The 19,767-nt window shown below is 45.5% G+C and overlaps 1 protein-coding gene, 1 long non-coding RNA gene and 1 pseudogene across 2 annotated transcripts; all 3 read right to left on the bottom strand.

The window, feature by feature from the left end:
* The window catches only part of LOC117042249, a 31,390-nt pseudogene extending 29,409 nt beyond the window's left edge, over positions 1 to 1,981 (bottom strand).
* An 86-nt stretch (positions 1,982 to 2,067) lies between these two features.
* Positions 2,068 to 4,491, bottom strand: LOC117042251. Its single transcript, XR_004426066.1, has 3 exons — positions 4,411 to 4,491; positions 2,700 to 2,802; positions 2,068 to 2,326 (listed from the first exon to the last, which is right to left on the bottom strand). It is a non-coding gene; the product is annotated as an uncharacterized LOC117042251 (long non-coding RNA).
* A 9,837-nt stretch (positions 4,492 to 14,328) lies between these two features.
* LOC117042250 (zinc finger protein 420-like) lies at positions 14,329 to 19,354 on the bottom strand. The gene is made up of 4 exons (XM_033141774.1): positions 19,284 to 19,354; positions 18,630 to 18,709; positions 17,583 to 17,709; positions 14,329 to 17,094 (listed from the first exon to the last, which is right to left on the bottom strand). Exons 1-4 carry the CDS (start codon positions 19,351 to 19,353, stop codon positions 15,011 to 15,013), a joined length of 2,361 nt encoding a protein of 786 aa, XP_032997665.1. The 5' UTR covers position 19,354; the 3' UTR covers positions 14,329 to 15,010.
* Between the last annotated feature and the right edge of the window lie 413 nt (positions 19,355 to 19,767).

Here is a 19,767-nt window from a genome sequence, read left to right as displayed (position 1 = left end):
TACACAGTTGTATCTTGGTTCTTCGAACGGTTCTGTTCAACTCCCAGAACCGTTTGAAAACCAAGGCGCTGCTTCCAATTGACTTAGCTTCCTGTACTCAATCGGAAGCCACGCCGACCGTTCAACTTCCGAAAATCGTTCGAAAACCAGGACACTCATTTCCAATTTTTGGGAGCCAAAACATACACGTACTAAGGTGTTTGAGTTCTGAGGTATGACTATATATATAGAGAGAAACTAATTAGAGCCTCAGGAAGAACCACCGTTGACAATTGTTGATTACTGAACATCGCTAATGAATGGTTGTGAAATAGGAAGGAATGAAGGGAATCAGATGGGAGTTCTTAATACAGAGTTAAATGTCTTTGTTGGCTGATATTAAATGACATATTTATGGGAACCTGAGATTCATTTAATTTTGTTTGGCCCAATCACGGAATATGCTCTGTCTGCATTGTCTGACGGATATTCGCAGACAACACCGCCAATTTAAAGTGATTTCTGGGGGGGGGGGGTTAGATTTCCAGGTGGTGTAGGTGGCGCTATTGAGTTTCCACACAAATATTATGATCCAAAAGAAAGCCTTACCCAGAGAATCCAGGAGTCCACGATTCTCCTCCATGACCTCCTTATGCAGAGCAATCTGGTCAGGATCCAGCAACGCCCACTCCTTGTCCATGAAATGAACAGCGACGTCCTCAAAGCACACCAGACCCTAAAAGAAAAAGGGAAATCTCTTAAAGATGATCTACAACACTGCTCTGTTTTCCCCCCTGCCAGTTAATTGTTGCGTTGATTTAATGGGATTGTTTTGCTCCACGTGGTATGAATGCTTACTTTAACATCCTCCTGGAATTACATTATTATTTTAATGATTGGTCCTAATCTTCTCGAAGCTACCAACACGAGTGTGACCAAACTGCGGGAGACAGTGGAAGACAGGAGTGCCTGGCATGCTGTGGTCCATGGGTCACGAAGAGTCAGACACGACTGAACAACAAATCTTTGTGTAAATGGGTGGAACTCCACATTGTGTGCTGCCCCACCCCTCGGTCTCTCTCCCTACAAGTCTCATGGCCCCTACCTGAACTTCTTCTATAGCTGCTGCTTCCCCTTCTCCACCATGAAAAGACGCTTGAGCTCTTGCTGGCAGCATCCAGTCACCTGCCAGAAACAAATGGAAGTGGGAAGCCATGAATGCCAGCTTCTCTCCAAGGTTCAGGAGTCCATCTCTAATTATAGACTTTTGAAGAAGTCTACCCTACTGAGTGCCTTTTGACATATGTACACCTTTCAAGTTTTAGTTGTGTAAAAATACATCTCCCCTCCTGTGGGCTCTGGGGCCCAACTACATCCCCATAAATGAGGAAAAGAACCCACAGATTAGTTTCCGAATCCCCAGGATGTGACCAAGGAGAAAAATAACTCCCTCCTTACCCAGGGGTCTCTCTCTGGTGTCCAACAGAGTCCTCTTTGCCTCTGAGAAATTGGGACCCATTTCTGCCATCAGATCCTTTCCCTGAAAGAGCAACAAAGATTCAAGAGATAAATGGAGGATTAGAAAAGGAATGGCAGAGGCAAACACTCTAGGGTAGGGATGTCCAACAGGTCAACCTCTGGAAGAGTAGACGGAGCTTTCTCAGGTCTTTCCTCCTCCCTAAAAAAATGTCCCCAAAATGGGGAAACACCACTGCCAGTTTTAATTCTTAAAGTAGATCGCAGTCACACACACGCCCTCTAGGGCTATCAGATCTACTTCCTTGGATCCTATCCATAAAGGGATGGGACATTAGTACCGCATTTTGAAATACTCTCCCTCTGGTTTGGAGCCCCTTGGGTGTTTCCAGAAGAAAGTCTCTCTCACCTGCTGCTCTGCCTGTTTCCTCTCCTCTGCTTGACTCAGGATGAAACCCTCGGCAAGGGCCACTGCCTGGGAACTGGTCTCCGCTCCACATTCCCTCACCCAGCTCTCTATCTCTGGTGGAAGGACAGCCAGGAACTGCTCCAAGATCACCAGGTCCAGCATCTCAGCTTTTATGTTCTTTTCTGGCTTCAGCCACTGACAGACAAGGTGGTAAAATCGGCTGCAAACCTCTCGGGGTCCTTCGTCCTCTTGGCAGCAGAACTGCCTGAGCTGCTGGCTCTGCACATCTGAGCAGAGGGTATCCTTCCCACCCAGGATCTTCCGCACAGAGTTTTCCCAGATTTCCCCACTGTTCCCATCTTCAGTGGCATGGCCTCTTCCTGCTTTAGGTCCAGCCAAGTCTTGCTCATCCATCTTTGCCTGCAAAGTTCTCCGTGTCTGAATTAGAGATGCTTGCAAACCCTACAAAGCAAATGCATTGTTCAGTTATAAAATTGGCACTCTGTCAGGATCAGAAAAATGTCCCCAGGCAAACGCCCAGACTCTGAACATATTGTGGTTGTAAATTGTTTTAAGCTGTTTTTAAACTCCACGAGAGAAAAATAAAGATTACAGGGGTGTGTGTGTGGGGAAACACCATCAGAATTTGTTTCAATCTGGCTGGTCTAAATTTAAATATAAGCAGAAGTTATTATCTCCAGTGAAAAAAACACACAAACCATCAGAATTAGGCTCAGTCTGGCTGGTCTAAATTTGAATTTATGTGTAGTACAGTGGAACCTTGACTTACAAACACCTCAGTTTACAAACGCTTCAGGTTACAAACTCTACTAACCTGGAAGAATTACCTTGAGTTGAGAAGTTTGCCCCAGGATGAGAATGGAAATTGTGTGCCGGCGGAGCAGTGGCAGCAAGTGGCCACATTAGCGAAAGGACACCTTTAGTTAAGAAACGTTTCAGGTTAAGAACGGACTTCCGGAACGAATTAAGTTCATAACTAGAGGTACCACTGTAATGGTAACATAATTATTACCAAAACAAAATAACAAAATAAAAAAATTCCTTCCAGTAGCACCTTAGAGACCAACTAAGTTTGTTCTGGGTATGAGCTTTTGTGTGCATGCACACTTCTTCAGATACACTGTGTTTGACTATGGCAGACCAACACGGCTACCTACCTGTAACTATAATTATTACCATTATTATTATTATTATTATTGCTATTATTACTACTACTACTTCTATTATGTCACCCGTCTGACTGGGTTGCCCCAGCTACTCTGAGCGGCTTCCAATAAGATGAACATCAAACACAGTAAGGCATCAAAGATTAAAAACTTTTCTTCATCAATAGAGCAATTTTTCTCCTCGCTTTGAATCTGTCTCCCCCCGCCCCCATTCATCAATAGACCAACACTTTATGCTGTTTCATTGGTAGCAGAAGAGGAAAAATTACTCTTACTTACACATAATCTAAGCACAACAACAGGCCTCTTGACTAGGCGTTTGGCTATACAATGTGAACTACTAACCTGTTAATTGTTGTCTATCCCGTTTCCCCTTATTCTGCTTAAGCCAATTCACGAACCCAGAACTCAACACAGTGACCACTAATAATGAAACATATGTCACAGATATCCCTGTACATTTACAGTGGACCCTCTGGATACAAATGTAGTTCCGGGGGTCCGTACGTACCCCAAAAAATCCGCAAGTAGAGGTACCGCTTCTGCACATGGCACAATAAAGTGCTTCTGCGCATGCCTGAGGGTCCACTGTTTTACGATATTTTGTGATATACAAATGATGGGAGAGGATTTGCAATTGAAGAACCGTCAAATGGGAAGGGACCCCGAGGACCATCTAGTCCAGCCACGTGCGATGCAGGAATGTTCACCCGACATGGGCACAAACCAGTGACCAAGGAAACCACCCCATTTTCATGCAGGGAAAGCTTCCTGATTTGGGGGTCTCTGCCCCCCTTATGCACCTTCATTCTACAGCCCTGGGACCTTCCTTCTATTCAAGGCACCCCAAGGGAGAAGAGAGAGGAGACTGCAGACCCCAGAAGGGGCACATAGGTAGCTATGGAAAGGAGAGAGGAAAGCAAACACTCCCCTTTCAAGGACGGGGGGAGGGGCTTTTGCTCGGGGGGGGGTCTCCCCCTCTTTCAGAGTGCACCCAGTTTCTCCTTTTATGGAGAGCAGGAGCCCACAGACAGAGGCACTCTTCTGGGGAGGGTGGGACCCCCTTGGGAGGGAGAGAGAGGAGCAGCAGCTTGTAGGGGGAAAGGCTGTGCCAGAAGCAAAGGGCGGCCTGGTGGGGGCTCCTCCCTCGGAGGGGGGGGGGGTTTCAATGGCATGCCCCCTTTTCCCTCCCCAAAGGGGCAAAGGAAGAACAGAGAGGAAGGGGGAGGATGCTCCCTGACTTGGGGGTCTCCCCCCCCCCGTGCAGAAGCTGACCCCTTGGGCGTCCTCCCCCTGTAGGGCTAGGACCCCCCCCCTTCTCCCCCAGGCGCCCCAAAGGGAAAGAGAAAGGAGACGCACTGGATCCCAGGAGGGGCCACCGAGGCAGAGGACAAAGGAGGAAGGGATTCCGCTCTGGAGGACCTGGGACTTCCTCCCCACTTCCTGGCCTCTCTAGGATTCCAGCTCGGCTCCTGTTAACCCTTTGGCGAGCCGAGTGCACAGAGGAGGCTCTGAGGAGCTGCGCATGCTCCCTGCGGGCGACCCAGGCCCTGCTCCCGAGGACGCCTCAGAGCACGAAGCGGAGAAAGGGGGAGGCGGAGGGAGGGCGGGGCAACGACCAGTGACGAAACAGCCCTGGCCCCGCCCCTCCGCCGGGAAGGCGGCGGCTGCTCTGAGGGAAACGGCTTTTCCCGCCTTTTCCCAACTTCCCGCCTGAGCCTCGCCTCAGTTTTAGGCGCCAAGGAGGCCGATTCCTGGCAGACGAGGCTGCAGTATCCCTGGGCTCCCTCGTTTATCGGGGGATGTCTTTTCATTCGCCCTCATTTCTGTTCATCTCTCTTGCTTTTGGAGCTTCTCTCTGCTTCTTTAGAAAGGCATTTTGCTGTATTAAAAAGACCCTTTCACCACCCCATTGCCAGCATACCATCCAGCATTTAAATCCATTTAGAAATAGTCCTTTATAGTGCCACCCTTTTCCCTCTCTCTCCTCTTCTGCTGCCACTGAGGAGAATGGAAGAGGAGGCTTATCTTCCTCAGGCGTTGCATGGGTGTCTGTCCCTGTGTGAGAGAGAAAATGGGTGGAAGGGCTCAAGGATCCTGTAGTGGCCCCAGCAGAATAGAAATAGAATAGAAATACTTTATTGTCACTGTATCACATGTTTACAGTGAGGTTAAAAAAGCCCCCCCTCCTCCCCACAATCTCTCAGTCCTTGTCACACTCTGTGTGCTGTCTTACTACCACCAACCCCAAACGTCAGCTGAAATGTTACTATCTTTCATTCAGCACCCTCACAGAAACCATCCACCGTGGATTTGAAGCCCTGAAGGTAGTCCTTTTCCCATTTTTGGATGTGAGGCTCCTCCACTGGGGACATGGCCACAAACTTCCCTCAGTCCACATCGAAATGGAAGAGCTCCTGACAGTCACAGAAGTACCTGTACAGGTAGTGAACCTGCTGCATCCCTTTGTGAGTAGTGGCACTCTTGCTTCATTTGGTACAGGACAGGGGCATAAAGGAAGGTCAGGCGGGGAAGGGGAGTAGGAACTCCAGGGGACGATGACAGGCATCACATCATGCTTAATACATTGGATCAGTCATTTATTCCTGGAAACAACATTGTGTGAATTTTCCAGAAGATGGGTTATTTACAACAGGTGCAAGAAAAATAGAGAAAAAAGTGAAATATTTAGGAGTGTAGTTAATGGCAAATAATGATGTGAAGATTTGGAAAGAAATATAGTAAGAAATAGAAATAGTGATAAGAATGAAACTGTTTTGGATAGTGTTGATATTGGGTCATAAAAACTTTGACCCAAGTAGTGCTGCTGGCCGGCACTGCAATCAATCACCCTTACGATCGTCTCCGACATCAATGGCGCCCAGGCACACTTCTGCTGCGTCCTGAGCGTTCTCCAATTGCAGAGTTAAGCACAGCGTCGCGATGGCTTTTTAGGTCTGCTTCTCCGTGGCGTCGTGAAATAACTTGACAGACGCCAGTGCTACTAAACTAAACTAGGCTTTATTTAGTAGCACACACACAAATCCTACAGACTTGAGCTGCATGCTTGCAGCAAACTAACATTCAGCAGTAACACAAAGCAATAAGGCAGAAGAATGCAGAGAAGGGGAAAGTGAAACCAAACCTCCCCTTTTCTAGACAAAGGAAAAGTGCCCGTATTACAGTGGGCAAGGCTAAACTCCCAGGATCAGAACGCCTCTTGCATTATTAACTCTAAGATGCCCAGAAAACCTGACACCCCCTCTCGTTCGCAATCCTGGGAATATGCATATATACATTTCATCCAACATTTAACCCATCACAGAAAACTTCGTGTTTCTGGAAACTCAAGGGCTTTGTGAATCCATCGGCAAGATTCATTTCGCTAGGACAATATTTCAGCGTGACCACATTTGTCCTAACGCTCTCATGCACATTTTTGAACCGAATATCCACATGTTTGGTTCATGCGTTGAATTGACCGGATTCAGCCAACTTCAGGCATGGCTGGTTATCCTCCCATATGGTGATGGGTAGGTAACACTTCTCACACACTTCCTGCACTAGGCACTTGTAGAATTCAAGCTCTCGACACATTTCTGAAAGAGCACTGAACTCTGCCTCAGTTGATGATAGAGCAATTAAACTCTGCTTTTTTGATCTCCAGCCAATTACAGAACCTCCAAATTTTACCACTATTCCAGAAATTGACTTTCTGTCTGAGCCGCTGGCCCAATCAGCATCCACCCAACATTGAAGCTGTTCATCACCTTGGGCTGTCAGTGTGAGGCTAAACTCTTTGGTCTCTTGCAAATATCTAAGGACTCTTTTGACCCCATTCCATGCCGTCACACTGGGCTTTGCTGCCTCTTGGCTCAGCAGATTAACTGCAAATGCAATATCGGGCCTGCTCCACTGCGAGAGATAGAGCAGGCTTCCAAGAGCAGATTGATATACCTCTTGGTTCTCAAACTCTCTTTTTTCAACAGATTGGTTGTCAGTTACAAAACTCGTTTCCATTGGTGTCCTTGCACCTTTGCAGTCTGCCATATTGAATTTCCTGAGCAACTGATCAATCTTTGCGCTCTGGTTCAGCACAAAACTGCCATCTTGGTCTCTGTGAATCTGAACCCCTAGATACATGTTCACAGGACCCAACTCCTTGAGTTTGAAGTGCTGCCTCAGCTTACTTGCAAACTCCTGCACCTGTTTGTTTGTGTTGGCCACTAGCACAATGTCGTCGACAAAGATCAGGGCCAATTCTTGTTGCTGACCTGTCCCTTTTATGTACAAACAGTTGTCCGCATGGCTTTTCCTAAAACCTAGCTTCTCCAGCGCTTGGTCGAGACACTGATTCCAGTTTCTCGCGGACTGTTTGAGACCATAAATGGAGCGGTGTAGCCTCCATACTAGACCTGGCCTGTCGCCCTCAAAACCCGGAGGAGGTAGCATATAGATTTCCTCCTGCAGCGGTGCGTTTAAGTAGGCGACATCAATATCAAAATGAGCAGCTTCTGCGCCTCTCTGCGCTGCTACAGCAAGAAGCAATCTCATTGTTTCACTACGGGACGTGGGTGCATAGACTTGTGAGTAATGCACTCCTGGCCTCTGACTGAAACCTCTTGCCACCAATCTAGCCTTATATTGTGGCTCTCCACTTGCAGTGGGTTTCAATCTATAGACCCAGCGACAGCTCACAGCTTGCTGTCCAGCTGGCAAAGTGGTCAGCGTGAAAACTCCAAGAGATTTCATGGCACTAAGTTCTTTCTCCATTGCTTGTTGCCACTTGCTGGATTCTGCCTGAGGTAATCTCTGCACCTCAGCGAAACTTTCCGGTTCGCAGTGAGCAAAACCGGCCCAAACATTAGTGGCTTGGAACTTGTCAGGAGGTTTCCCCTTTGTAGTGCGCTTGGAACGCCGTGGCACCACCGGTGACTCGCCCCCTGACCCAGACGTGCTGGACTCAGCCTTAGAGTCCCTGGCGTCTGGTGAACCACCAAGCGACCTACTGCGCTTGCTATGTCCCCCTGGACTGGGCTTCCCAGTTGGGGACCTTGGAGACCTACCTCGCTTGCCTCTCCTAGCTGCTTCTGGAGATGTGGGTGCACTCCTTGGTTCTGTCTTCACCTGTCTCTTTGGGATTGCCCCCTCTGACACTGCACCCTGGTCGTGTTCGGGAATGCGGCCCGAAACACCAGCAGGTTGACCACCTTCTGCACCACTGGCAGGTATAACTGGCTGATCTTCATAATCAAGATCGCTGAACGGATCTGTGAGCACCTCAGGATTTCCATGAATCCTTTTCCAGCCTTGCTGCTCACAAAACTCAGCGCTCCTACTGATTATGACTCGTGAACGATCGCCATCTGGGAAAGCAAATCTCCAGGCTTTCGAACCTGTCTCGTAGCCACAGAAAATCAACTTTTGTGATCTTGGACTGCCCTTTCTACGTAAATGTTTGGGGATAAGAACCCAAGCTTCTGCCCCGAAGGTCCGAAAATAGTGGACCTTGGGCTTCTTTCCATAGAGTAGAAAGTAGGGCGTGGTCCCTATCACGGAACTGTATGTCCTGTTAAGAGTGTGGCAGACAGTTCTCCAGGCTTCAGCCCAATAGCATTTTGGCAAGCCTGAATCAAACAAGAGAGCATCTACTGCCTCCTGCATTGTTCTATTCCTCCTCTCAGAAACACCATTCTCTTGAGGAGAATAAGGAGCAGTTTTTCTATGCTTGATACCTTTGGCACGAAAGAAATCCTGCAGCTTAGATGCAGTAAATTCTGTGCCTCGGTCTGTCTGAAACGCTTTCACGCGGGTTCCAAATTCCACCTCTACTGCTTTCACCCATTCTATAATCTCCTTCGCTGTTTGCCCCTTGTCTTTGAGCGTGAAAATCCATCCTGCTCGACTAAAATCATCAGTGAGACAAAGAACATAACGAGAATTACCCATGCTTGGCACCCCCATCGGACCACAGAGATCCGCATGCACAAGCTCGAAAGCTTGCTTGGTCACCCTATCAGACGATGGGTAGCTGCAAGAATGCACTTTGGCTCTTTTACAAGCTCTACAGTCTAGAAACTTGGAGCACTCCTTCATTTTACAACCATCAGTGCACTCTACCTGCTTGCGCACGTATTTCCAATTCACGTGCGAGAATCTGCGATGCCATAAATGCAAACACTGATCATGCGTGGGTAAGTTGGCATACTGAGCTTGAGTCTCCTCAGAGATGCCATTACTTGTTTCAGCACCCTGCGCCCTCTCTGTGGCGCTGTTGTCAGTTTCCAGCATATACACCCCATCATGGCCTTTCACCTGGACCAATTGTTTCCCATCTTTGGAGATGGTGCATACCTGGTTCCCAAAGCTGACCAGATAACCTGCATTGTCTAAAGCTGAAACAGAAAGTAAACCAAATTTCATACCATCTAAAACATACACATCAATATCATCATTAAGACAAGGCATGAACATAACACCAGTTTTTGTAACAGGTCTTGTGGTTGAATCAGCCAGAGTGACTGCAGTTGCATCTTGGATCGGCCTGCAGTTCCGCAACTGGCTGCTAGGTGGCGCTAGATGTCTCCCCGCACCACTGTCGATAAGCCAACGCAGCTTGGGGGTAGCAACTGTCTTTCCAACCAAAGCATATGCAGCTGCTTTGCAGTGGGCTCCAGCCCCTCCTCTGCTTGCTCTGGAAGGTCCTCTTCTCCCACGACGTGGTCTTCCTTTCATCTCCCGGTTGCCATGGAAACCATCTTTGAAGTCAGCCTGATCGCAGTCTGCCTGAAGATGTTTATCAGAATTGCACAGATAACAACGCTTAGCTGCAAAAGCTTTAACAGAGCTCTCAGCGTTTTCTCCACTCCTGGGCTTAGGCAAAAAGCAACCCCCCTTAACAGCTTTCCCTTTCTCTCTCTGCCTCCGGTCCTGTTCGTCCTGCAGCCTCCCAGTAACATAGTCCAGATTCAACTGGCTTGCAGGCATGGACTCCAGCGTTAGGGAAAGAGTCTCATAACTGGGGTCTAGTGAGCTCAAAAGGATATAGACCTTTTGTTCCTCTGAAAAAGGAACATTCAGCTGTCTCAACTTGTTGAAGAGTGCCAGCATTTTGGCCACATGTTGACGCACACAGCCTCCTTCTTGCAAACGTAACTCAAACAGCTGTCTAGTTGTATGAAGTTTGGCACCAGCTGACGTTCTTTGAAACACACGCTTAAGACACTCCCAAATTTGGTGGGCATTAGTGGCAGCGTCTATGTGCACCATCAGCTCTTCCTCTATGCCCATGACTATGTGAGCAGTAGCCCTCTGGTCTTTCTTAAGTGCTGCAGCAGCTTCAGCAGCAGGGGCTTGAACTGGTGGGCTCTGAGTACAAGTCCAAAGATCTTTAGCAATCAGAAAAATCTCCATTTTCTTGGCCCAATCTTGCCAATTTCTCCCATCCAACCTTGGAAAGGGTGGCACGAAACTCTCATGGGATTGCGCCATCTCCCCCCTGGGGCTTGAGGTAACTCACGTGGCTGCAAACTCAGCACTCGCCTCTCAGCTCCCAGCTCCGGAAAACGGCTTCTCTTCACCAGCGAGGTTTCCCTGCTTTGTGCCTCAAAAGCATGGCACAAAACAGTCCTCCAGCTGGGCTATCGGCTGCCGGCCCCGCAGACATGCAGACCTCCCGTCCTGGCAATCAATCTCCTCAGGACGCCTCGCCATCAAAGCGTAGCTTCTTGGCAATAAAGCAATTAAGCCATTAAGCCATAACCTGTCTTGGATAGTGTTGATATTGGGTCATAAAAACTTTGACCCAAGTAGTGCTGCTGGCCGGCACTGCAATCAATCACCCTTACGATCGTCTCCGACATCAATGGCGCCCAGGCACACTTCTGCTGCGTCCTGAGCGTTCTCCAATTGCAGAGTTAAGCACAGCGTCGCGATGGCTTTTTAGGTCTGCTTCTCCGTGGCGTCGTGAAATAACTTGACAGACGCCAGTGCTACTAAACTAAACTAGGCTTTATTTAGTAGCACACACACAAATCCTACAGACTTGAGCTGCATGCTTGCAGCAAACTAACATTCAGCAGTAACACAAAGCAATAAGGCAGAAGAATGCAGAGAAGGGGAAAGTGAAACCAAACCTCCCCTTTTCTAGACAAAGGAAAAGTGCCCGTATTACAGTGGGCAAGGCTAAACTCCCAGGATCAGAACGCCTCTTGCATTATTAACTCTAAGATGCCCAGAAAACCTGACAGAAACTATCATTGATTATGAGAATCTTGGCGATATATATATATATATATATATATATATATATATATATATATATATATATATATATATATATATATATATATATATATACAGTATATATCCCACCCATCTGGCTGCGTTTCCCCATAAAAACACAGCATATTTAAATTTAAAACCAAAATAATCCTATACACGCAACAAACCAATAAATCAACACTTCTGAGTTGACCAAAGAGATGTTTAAACTGACCTCTCCTATTGATATGTGAAGATGTAAAGAGAGGGTCTGGCAGCTTTTAGGGTTAGCATTATGTGAATATTTGGAAAGAAATTTTAAAAGATTCAGAAATATTGAAAATAAAGAAACTATTATTGATGGTGAGAATCTTGGCCATGAAAATGTATATAATGATGGCTTACAACTGTTTGGCTTACAGCATATATAAAGTTACAGGTAGGTAGCCGTGTTGGTCTGCCATAGTCAAAACACAACCCCCCCCAAAAAAAATCCTCCCAGTAGCACCTTAGAGACCAACTAAGTTTGTTCTTGGTATGAGCTTTCGTGTGCATGGTATCTGAAGAAGTGTGCATGCACACGAAAGCTCATACCAAGAACAAACTTAGTTGGTCTCTAAGGTGCTACTGGAAGGATTTTTTTATTTTTTGTTTTGTTTTTAACATATATAAAAACACAACACAACATCAAACATTAAAAAAAATCCTATACAAGCAAAAAACAGTAACAACAAACACTTTATACCCTAATTAAAGTAACCACCAACCCCAACTAAAAACATTTAACCAACACCAACCCAACAAAATCAAAACAGAGGAACCAAAATCAGAACCATTTAAAACAGGGGTCAGCAACCTTTTTCAGCTGTGGGCCGGTCCACCGTCCCTAAGACTATGTGGTGGGCTGGACTATTTTTTTTTGGGGGGGGGGGGAGAATGAATTCCTATCACCCACAAATAACACAGATGCATTTTAAATAAAAGCACACATTCTACCCATGAAAAAACACGCTGATTCCCACTGTCTGCGGGCCAGGTTGAGAAGGTGATTGGGCCGCATCCGGCCCACAGGTTTAGGTTGCCTACCTCTGGTTTAAAACATTTTAGCAAGTTGCCCCAATAAAATAGTTGTTCCAGCAATGTCCCCTTGGCCTCCTGGGAGCCTTTTAGCTGTTTAGGGTGAGTGTGGGCTGCACTCCCTAGGCCACGTGGAAATTGGCCTTTTAGTAGGGAGCCGTCTTCCTTCCAGCACTCAGGGCAGCAGCAATGCCCCTCCAGCCTACCAGGAGCCTTTTAGTTGTTCAGGGTGAGTGTGGGCTCCGCACTTCCAGATTTAGAATCGTCTTCTGAAGCATCCTATCTGTGTTGGATAAAAGACTAGATACTGCTGGAAAACACATAGTTGTTAGAGCTAGAGGGATCTGGTATGGTAAAGCTGGAATACATAAAAAGATTCTCTAATCAGCCTTGAGTGCTCACTGGAAGGACAGATCCTGAAGCTGAGGCTCCAATACTTTGGCCACCTCATGAGAAGACTCCCTGGAAAAGACCTTGATGTTGGGAAAGTTTGAGGGCACAAGGAGAAGGGGACGACAGAGGACGAGATGGTTGGACAGTGTTCTCGAAGCTACTAACATGAGTTTACCAAATTGCGGGAGGCAGTGGAAGACAGAAGTGCCTGGCATGCTCTGGACCATCGGGTCACAAAGAGTCAGGCACCACTAAACGACTAAACAACAACAAAATCATGTTATCAGGATAAAATAATTAGAGTTTGTGGGAAACAGAAACTTATTGGAAAACAAAACACCAAGGTGGGTATCCTCAATAGAAGCAAAGACAAGGAAAAAAATCAATATGGGTTACAAATGGGGTAGCTACAATTATCTGTTAGGCTTCTGAGGGAGTAACAAAAATGTAAGATTAGGAAAAAATTGTGTCAGACTGGCTAAACTATAATCAAATTAACTCAAAATTTAAGGCAGACAAAAAACAGATTTGCAGAACAATAATCGCAATTTGCAAAAGATATTAAGATGTACAGTTAAAAACCTCTGTAAAATGTATAAAATATTGTTTGAGTGGGAAATGAAAGAAGAGCTAGTGAAATCATCTATGATACGTTGGCCAAGGGATGTGGGTCACAATAGTGATTTAAATTTATGGGTGTAATTGTAGAGAACAAATCAAATTCATTGGCAGCTATGCTCTATAAAAGTATCTAAAAATGATTCACCAGTGGTTTTTGACACCAAACAGACTAGCCAAAATGTTTAGATCTAAAAGTGTAATTGGAAAGGTAATTGGAAATGTAAGGAAACAGTTGGTACATTTGATCACTTATGGTGTTCATGTTGTAGGGTAACAAAAAATTCTGGGAGATGGTGTACAATGAGCTTAAGAAAATTTTTTTAGAAACGTTTCCCAATAATCCAAAAGCTTTTCTTCTGGGAATAATGACAAAAATCTAAAAAGTAAAATAAAAATTAACATATGGATGTACATGACGACATTCACTCAAATTCTAATTACACAAAAATGTCCCATCAAAAGAATGGCATCTCAAAATACTAGATATGACAAACAGGTTACGAAATAAAGATGATAAAAGACTGAAAGATGACTGGATATTATATACAGATTATATAGAAACATATTACACCAATAATCATAACAGATAGTATAGGAAACAATGGAAAGAGTAGAAGGGAAGTAAAAGTAAAGATTATAGGATTTAAATAATTTGGAATAATATAGATATGCCATTATTATTATTATTATTATTATTTATTTTTCTTATGATTTAGTCCATGACAGTAACCTAGTATGTTTTGTTGGTGAGATATTATTATTATTATTATTATTATTATTATTATTATTATTATTATACCCCGCCCATCTGGCTAGGTCCCCCAAGCCTCTCTCTTATAAGAGAAAAGTAAATTAAAAAATGGAAAAAAACAGTAAAAACATTAGTATGGAAAGTATAATATTAAAACAAATCAATATCTCTACTTCTGGAAAGGTTGCCTAAACAACATATTTTAAGCAAGGATAAAAAAGAGTACAGTCAAGGTTGCTGCCTGACCTCAACAGGCAGAGGGGAATTTCAATGAAGAAGTAACCCTAAAAATACCTCATCTGTTGTTACGGACTGATGCTCCATTAACACTAAGGAGGAAGGGAAACAGGGTCACCAGCTCAAGGAATATATGCCACACAATGACAAAAATGTCCCCCGGTCAAGAGCTGGTGCTCACTCAACAGGAATGAAAAAGGTCTCAGACGTTGCCACTGGGGTGAGTCGCACTGCTCTGAATCTGTTCAATCTAAGTCTCCTTTCATGTATCATATGTGTGCAGATGAGACCTGGATTTGGCTGATGCAAACAACTTCTGTTTACAGCTGTTCACAACAGCCTTTGAGGCTATATAATACACAGAGAACACTTTCTCCTCATGGATGCAATTCTTTGCTCCTGGCATGCGCTAAGTACTTTGAAGGATCAAAGGAGAAGAGTAGCAAGAGATTTCTAGACCGAACCTTGCAGATCGGGATACGTATTTGAAGAATATTGGGTTTGCACTTGATGGCATTGAGAGGCAAGGCTGACTTCTCTGCTGGGTTAAAGAAGTAGAAGAACACTGTTGTGGTAGAAATTAAAGGCTCCTAAAATACAATTACAACACAGCAATTGCTATGGTTTCACCCCACTGTGAGTTCTTTGGTGGGAAGAGAGAGTGGAGTTGTGACGGAAGCTCTTTCCACATTCCAAGCACTGATATGGTTTCTCCCCTGTATGAATTCTTTGATGGGAAATGAGACTATCCTTCCGACTGAACCACTTTCCACATTCCAAGCAATGATATTGTTTCTGCACCATATGAATCTTTTGATGGGATGTGAGACCTGTGCTCTGTGTGAATCTCTTTCCGCACTCTTGACATTTAAATGGTTTCTCCCCTGTATGAATTATTTGATGGGAAGTGAGTTTGTAGCTGTGGCTGAAGCACTTTCCACATTCGAAGCACTGAAAGGGTTTCTCTCCAGTATGAATTCTCTGATGGGAAGTGAGAGAAGAATTGTGACTGAAGCTCCTTCCACATTCCTGGCACTGATAGGGTTTCTCCCCTGTATGAATTCTTTGATGAGAAGTAAGATTGCTGCTACTACTGAAGTTATATCCACATTCCAAGCACTGATAGGGTTTCTCACCTTTATGTATTCTTTGATGAGAAGTGAGACTACTCTTCTGAGTGAAGCTCTTTCCACATTCCAAACATTGATATGGTTTCTCCCCTGTGTGAATTCTTTGATGAGAAGTGACATTGTAGCTGTGACGGAAGCTCTTTCCACATTCCAAGCACTGATAGGGTTTCTCCCCTGTATGAAATCTTTGATGGGAAGTCAGATGGCTACTCTGGCTGAAGCTCTTTCCACATTCTAAGCATTGATAAGGCTTCTCCCCTGTATGAATTCTTTGATGGGAAGTGAGAGAGCCATTGTGACTGAAGCTCTTTCCACATTCCAAACACTGATAGCGTGTCTCCCCTGTATGAATTCTTTGATGAAAAATGAGACCACACTTCTGACTGAAGCTCTTTCCACATTCCAAGCACTGATAGGGTTTAACCCCAGTATGAATTATTTGATGGGAAGTGAGATCTGAGCTCTTTCTGAAAGTTTTTCCACATTCAAAGCACTTATAAGGTTTTTCCCCTGTATGACTTCTTCGATGGGATGTCAGACTGTTTTTGTGACTAAAGCTCTTTCCACATTCAAAGCACTGATAAGGTTTCTCCCCTGTATGACTTCTTTGATGGGAAGTGAGATGGGCATTCTTATTGAAGCTCTTTCCACATTCCAAGCACTGATAAGGTTTTTCCCCTGTATGAATTCTTTGATGGGAAGTGAGACTGTGACTGTGACTGAAGCTCTTTCCACATTCCAAGCACTGGAATGGTTTCTCCCCTGTATGAATTCTTTGGTGGGAAGTGAGATTGTTTTTCCAGGTGAAGCTCTTTCCACATTCCAAGCACTGAAAGGGTTTCTCTCCAGTATGAGTTCTCTGATGTGAAGTGAGAGAGGCGCTCTGACTGAAGCTCTTTCCACATTCCTGGCACTGATAGGGTTTCTCCCCTGTATGAATTCTTTGATGGGAAGTGAGATGTGTGCTCTGAATGAAGCTTTTCCCACATTCCAAGCACTGATATGGATTCTCCCCTGTATGAATTCTCTGATGAGAAGTGAAACTGACCTTCCATCTGAAGCTCTTTCCACATTCCTTGCACTGGTAGGGTTTCTCCCCAGTATGAATTCTTTGATGGGAAGTGAGATGTGTGCTCTGACTGAAGCTTTTCCCACATTCAAAGCACTGATATGGATTCTCCCCTGTATGAGTTCTCTGATGAGAAGTGAAACTGACCTTCCATCTGAAGCTCTTTCCACATTCCTTGCACTGGTACGGTTTCTCCCCGGTATGAATTCTTTGATGAGAAGTGAGATGGGTCCTCTGACAGAAGCTCTTTCCACATTCCAAGCACTTATATGGATTCTCCCTTTTATGAATTCTTTGATGGGAAGTGAAGCTCACCTTCCATCTGAAGCTCTTTCCACATTCCAAGCACTGATAGGGTTTATTCCCAATGGGATTTCTTTGATGAGAAGTGGACTGGGAACTCTGGCTAAAGTTTTCTTTACAATCCAAGGATTTATATGACTTCTCCACTGTGTGAATTCTGTCTTGGTCCCCCTTGTTACTAATTTCCAATTCATCACCCCCTGGAATGAAAAATCCAACTAATTAGAGCCTCAGGAAGAACAACTGTTCATAATTTTTCATTATTGAGCATTGCTAATCAACGGTTGTGAAAGAGGAAGAATTGAAGGGAATTAGATGGGAATTCTTACTACGGAGTTTACTGCCTTTGTTTTCTGGTATTAGCTGAAATATTTACGGGAACCTGAGATTCAATTAATTTTGTTTGGCCAAATCACAGAATATGCTCTGTCTCCATTGTCAGTTATCTCTTTAGTCAAAATCAACAGAAGCACAAACAAAAATCTGGCAGAAGCTACCCTACGCACTCTGATGGATATTCACAGACAACACCGCCAATCGCCCTCCATTCTAAATGATTTCTGGGGGCGTTAGATTTCCAGGTGGTGTAGGTAGCGCTATTGAGTTCCATCCAAACCTTGGAGATTCATCACAAGGAGAGATATATGGAATTTCAAAAGAGAAATGATGATCTAAAAGAGAGCCTTACCCAGAAAATCCAGGAGTCCACGATTCTCCTCCATGACCTCCTTATGCAGAGCTCTCTGGTCAGGATCCAGCAATGCCCACTCCTTGTCCGTGAAATGAACAGTGACATCCTCAAAGCACACCAGACCCTAAAAGAAAAAGGGAAATGTCCTCCTCTTAGAAAGCATAAAGATGATCTACCACACATTGCTCTGTTATTTTCTGCCTGTTAATTGTTGTGTTGTTTTAATGGGATTGTTTTGTTCCACATGGTATGAATGCTTATTTTAACATCTCGCTGGAATTACTTTATTACAGTGGTACCTCTGGTTACTAACGGGATCCGTTCTGGAGCCCCGTTTGTATCCTGCAACGTCCATATCATGAAGTGCTGCATCTGTGCATGCGTGTGACACCACCACATGCTTCTGCGCATGACATCATCACACGCTTCTGTGCATGCGCGACGAACCCAGAAATAACCCATTCCGTTATCTCCGGGTCGCCGCAGTGCGGACCCGAATGTACGCATCCCGCAGCATACGTAACATGAGGTGTGACTGTATTTTAATGATGGTCCTAATCTTTGTGTTAGCAAAGGCTAATAGAGTTCTGTCTCTATTAGCAAAGGCTAACAACACAAGAGACGACTCTACACATGGACATCAACAGACGGGCAGCATCAAAATCAGATTGATTACTGGTATATTCTCTGCAGCCAAAGATGGAGAAGCTCTATACAGTCAGCAAAAACAAGACCTGGAGCTGACTGTGGCTCAGACCACAGTTGGGAAAGATGGAGGGCCCAAGGAGAAGGCGCTGACAGAGGATGAGATGGTTGGACAGTGTTCTCGAAGCGACTAGCATGAGTTTGGCCAAACTGTGGGAGGCAGTGAAAGATAGGCGTGTCTGGCGTGCTCTGGTCCATGGGGTCACGGAGGGTCGGACACAATTGAATGACTGAACAACAATCTTTGTGTAAATGGGTGGAACTCCACATTTTGTTCTTTCAAGAATTCTGGCTCCTTCACTCCTCAACCTCTCTCCCTACAAGTTTCCTGCCCCCTACCTGATCTGCTTCCATAGCCGCTGCTTCCCCTTCACCACCATGAAAAGACAGATGAGGTCTTGCCAGCATCATCCTGTCACCTGCCAGAGACAAAGGGAAGTGGGAAGCCATGAATACCTGCTTCTCTTCAGGGTTCAGGAGTGCATCTCTAACTACAGGTGGACCTTTGAAGAAGTCTCCTATTTAGTGCCTCTTGACATTTGTATATTTTTCATATTTTAGTTGTGTAAAAATACATTTCTCCTCCTTTGGGCTCTTGGCCCCAACAGCTTCCACTAGTGGAGGAAGGGAGGGGCAAAGGGAGTGTACCGCCGCTGGCACCATCATCCCAGTGGGCTGCCATTGCGGCTGCTTCCGGACTTGTGCTGTGCACTCCCCTCCTCACCGGGCACCACGCCCCCAGGATGTGCACCACACCCCTGCAGGGAGGCAACATGGCCCCGGAACATGCCCCATGCCCCTGCGGGTGCCATTCAGTGCCAGGTGGGTGGCGTGCCATGCCCCCAGGATGTGCACCAGCCACGTCCCCACTTGTTCTCCACTCCCCCTGCCAGTGCATGCAGCTCTGCCCACCACTGACAGCAGAAAAGAACTAACAGATTAGTTTATAAATCCCCACAATGTGACCAAGGAGAGAAATAACTCCCTCCTTACCTAGTAGTCTCTCCCTGGTGTCCATCGGAATCCTCTCTGCCTCAGAAGAATCAGGACCCATTTCTGGCATCATATCCTTTCCCTGAAAGAGCAACAAAGATTCAAAAGAGAGAATGGAGAGAAGGATTAGAAAAAGATTTTGCAGAGGCAAACACTTTAGGGGTATCAGATCTCATTCCTTGGATGCTATCTATAAAGGGATGGGGCATGAGTACCGCATTTTGGGATACTCTTCCTCTGGTTTGGAGCCCCTTGGGAGTTTCCAGAGGAAAGTCTCTCTCACCTGCTGGTCTGCCTGCTTTCTCCTCTCTGCCTGACTCAGGAGGAAGCCTTCTGCCAGGGCCACTGCCTGGGAACTGGTCTCTGCTCCACATTCCCTCACCCAGCTCTCCACCTCTGCTGGAAGAACAGCCAGGAACTGCTCCAAGATCACCAGGTCCAGCATTTGAGCTTTCTTGTGCCTTTCTGGCTTCAGCCACTGACA

The sequence above is a fragment of the Lacerta agilis genome, chromosome 2 (assembly GCF_009819535.1).
Source record: "Lacerta agilis isolate rLacAgi1 chromosome 2, rLacAgi1.pri, whole genome shotgun sequence".
Lineage (NCBI taxonomy): Eukaryota > Metazoa > Chordata > Lepidosauria > Squamata > Lacertidae > Lacerta > Lacerta agilis.
The sequence above is the reverse complement of the archived record's forward strand: the minus strand, read 5'-3'. Positions and strand labels throughout refer to the sequence as shown.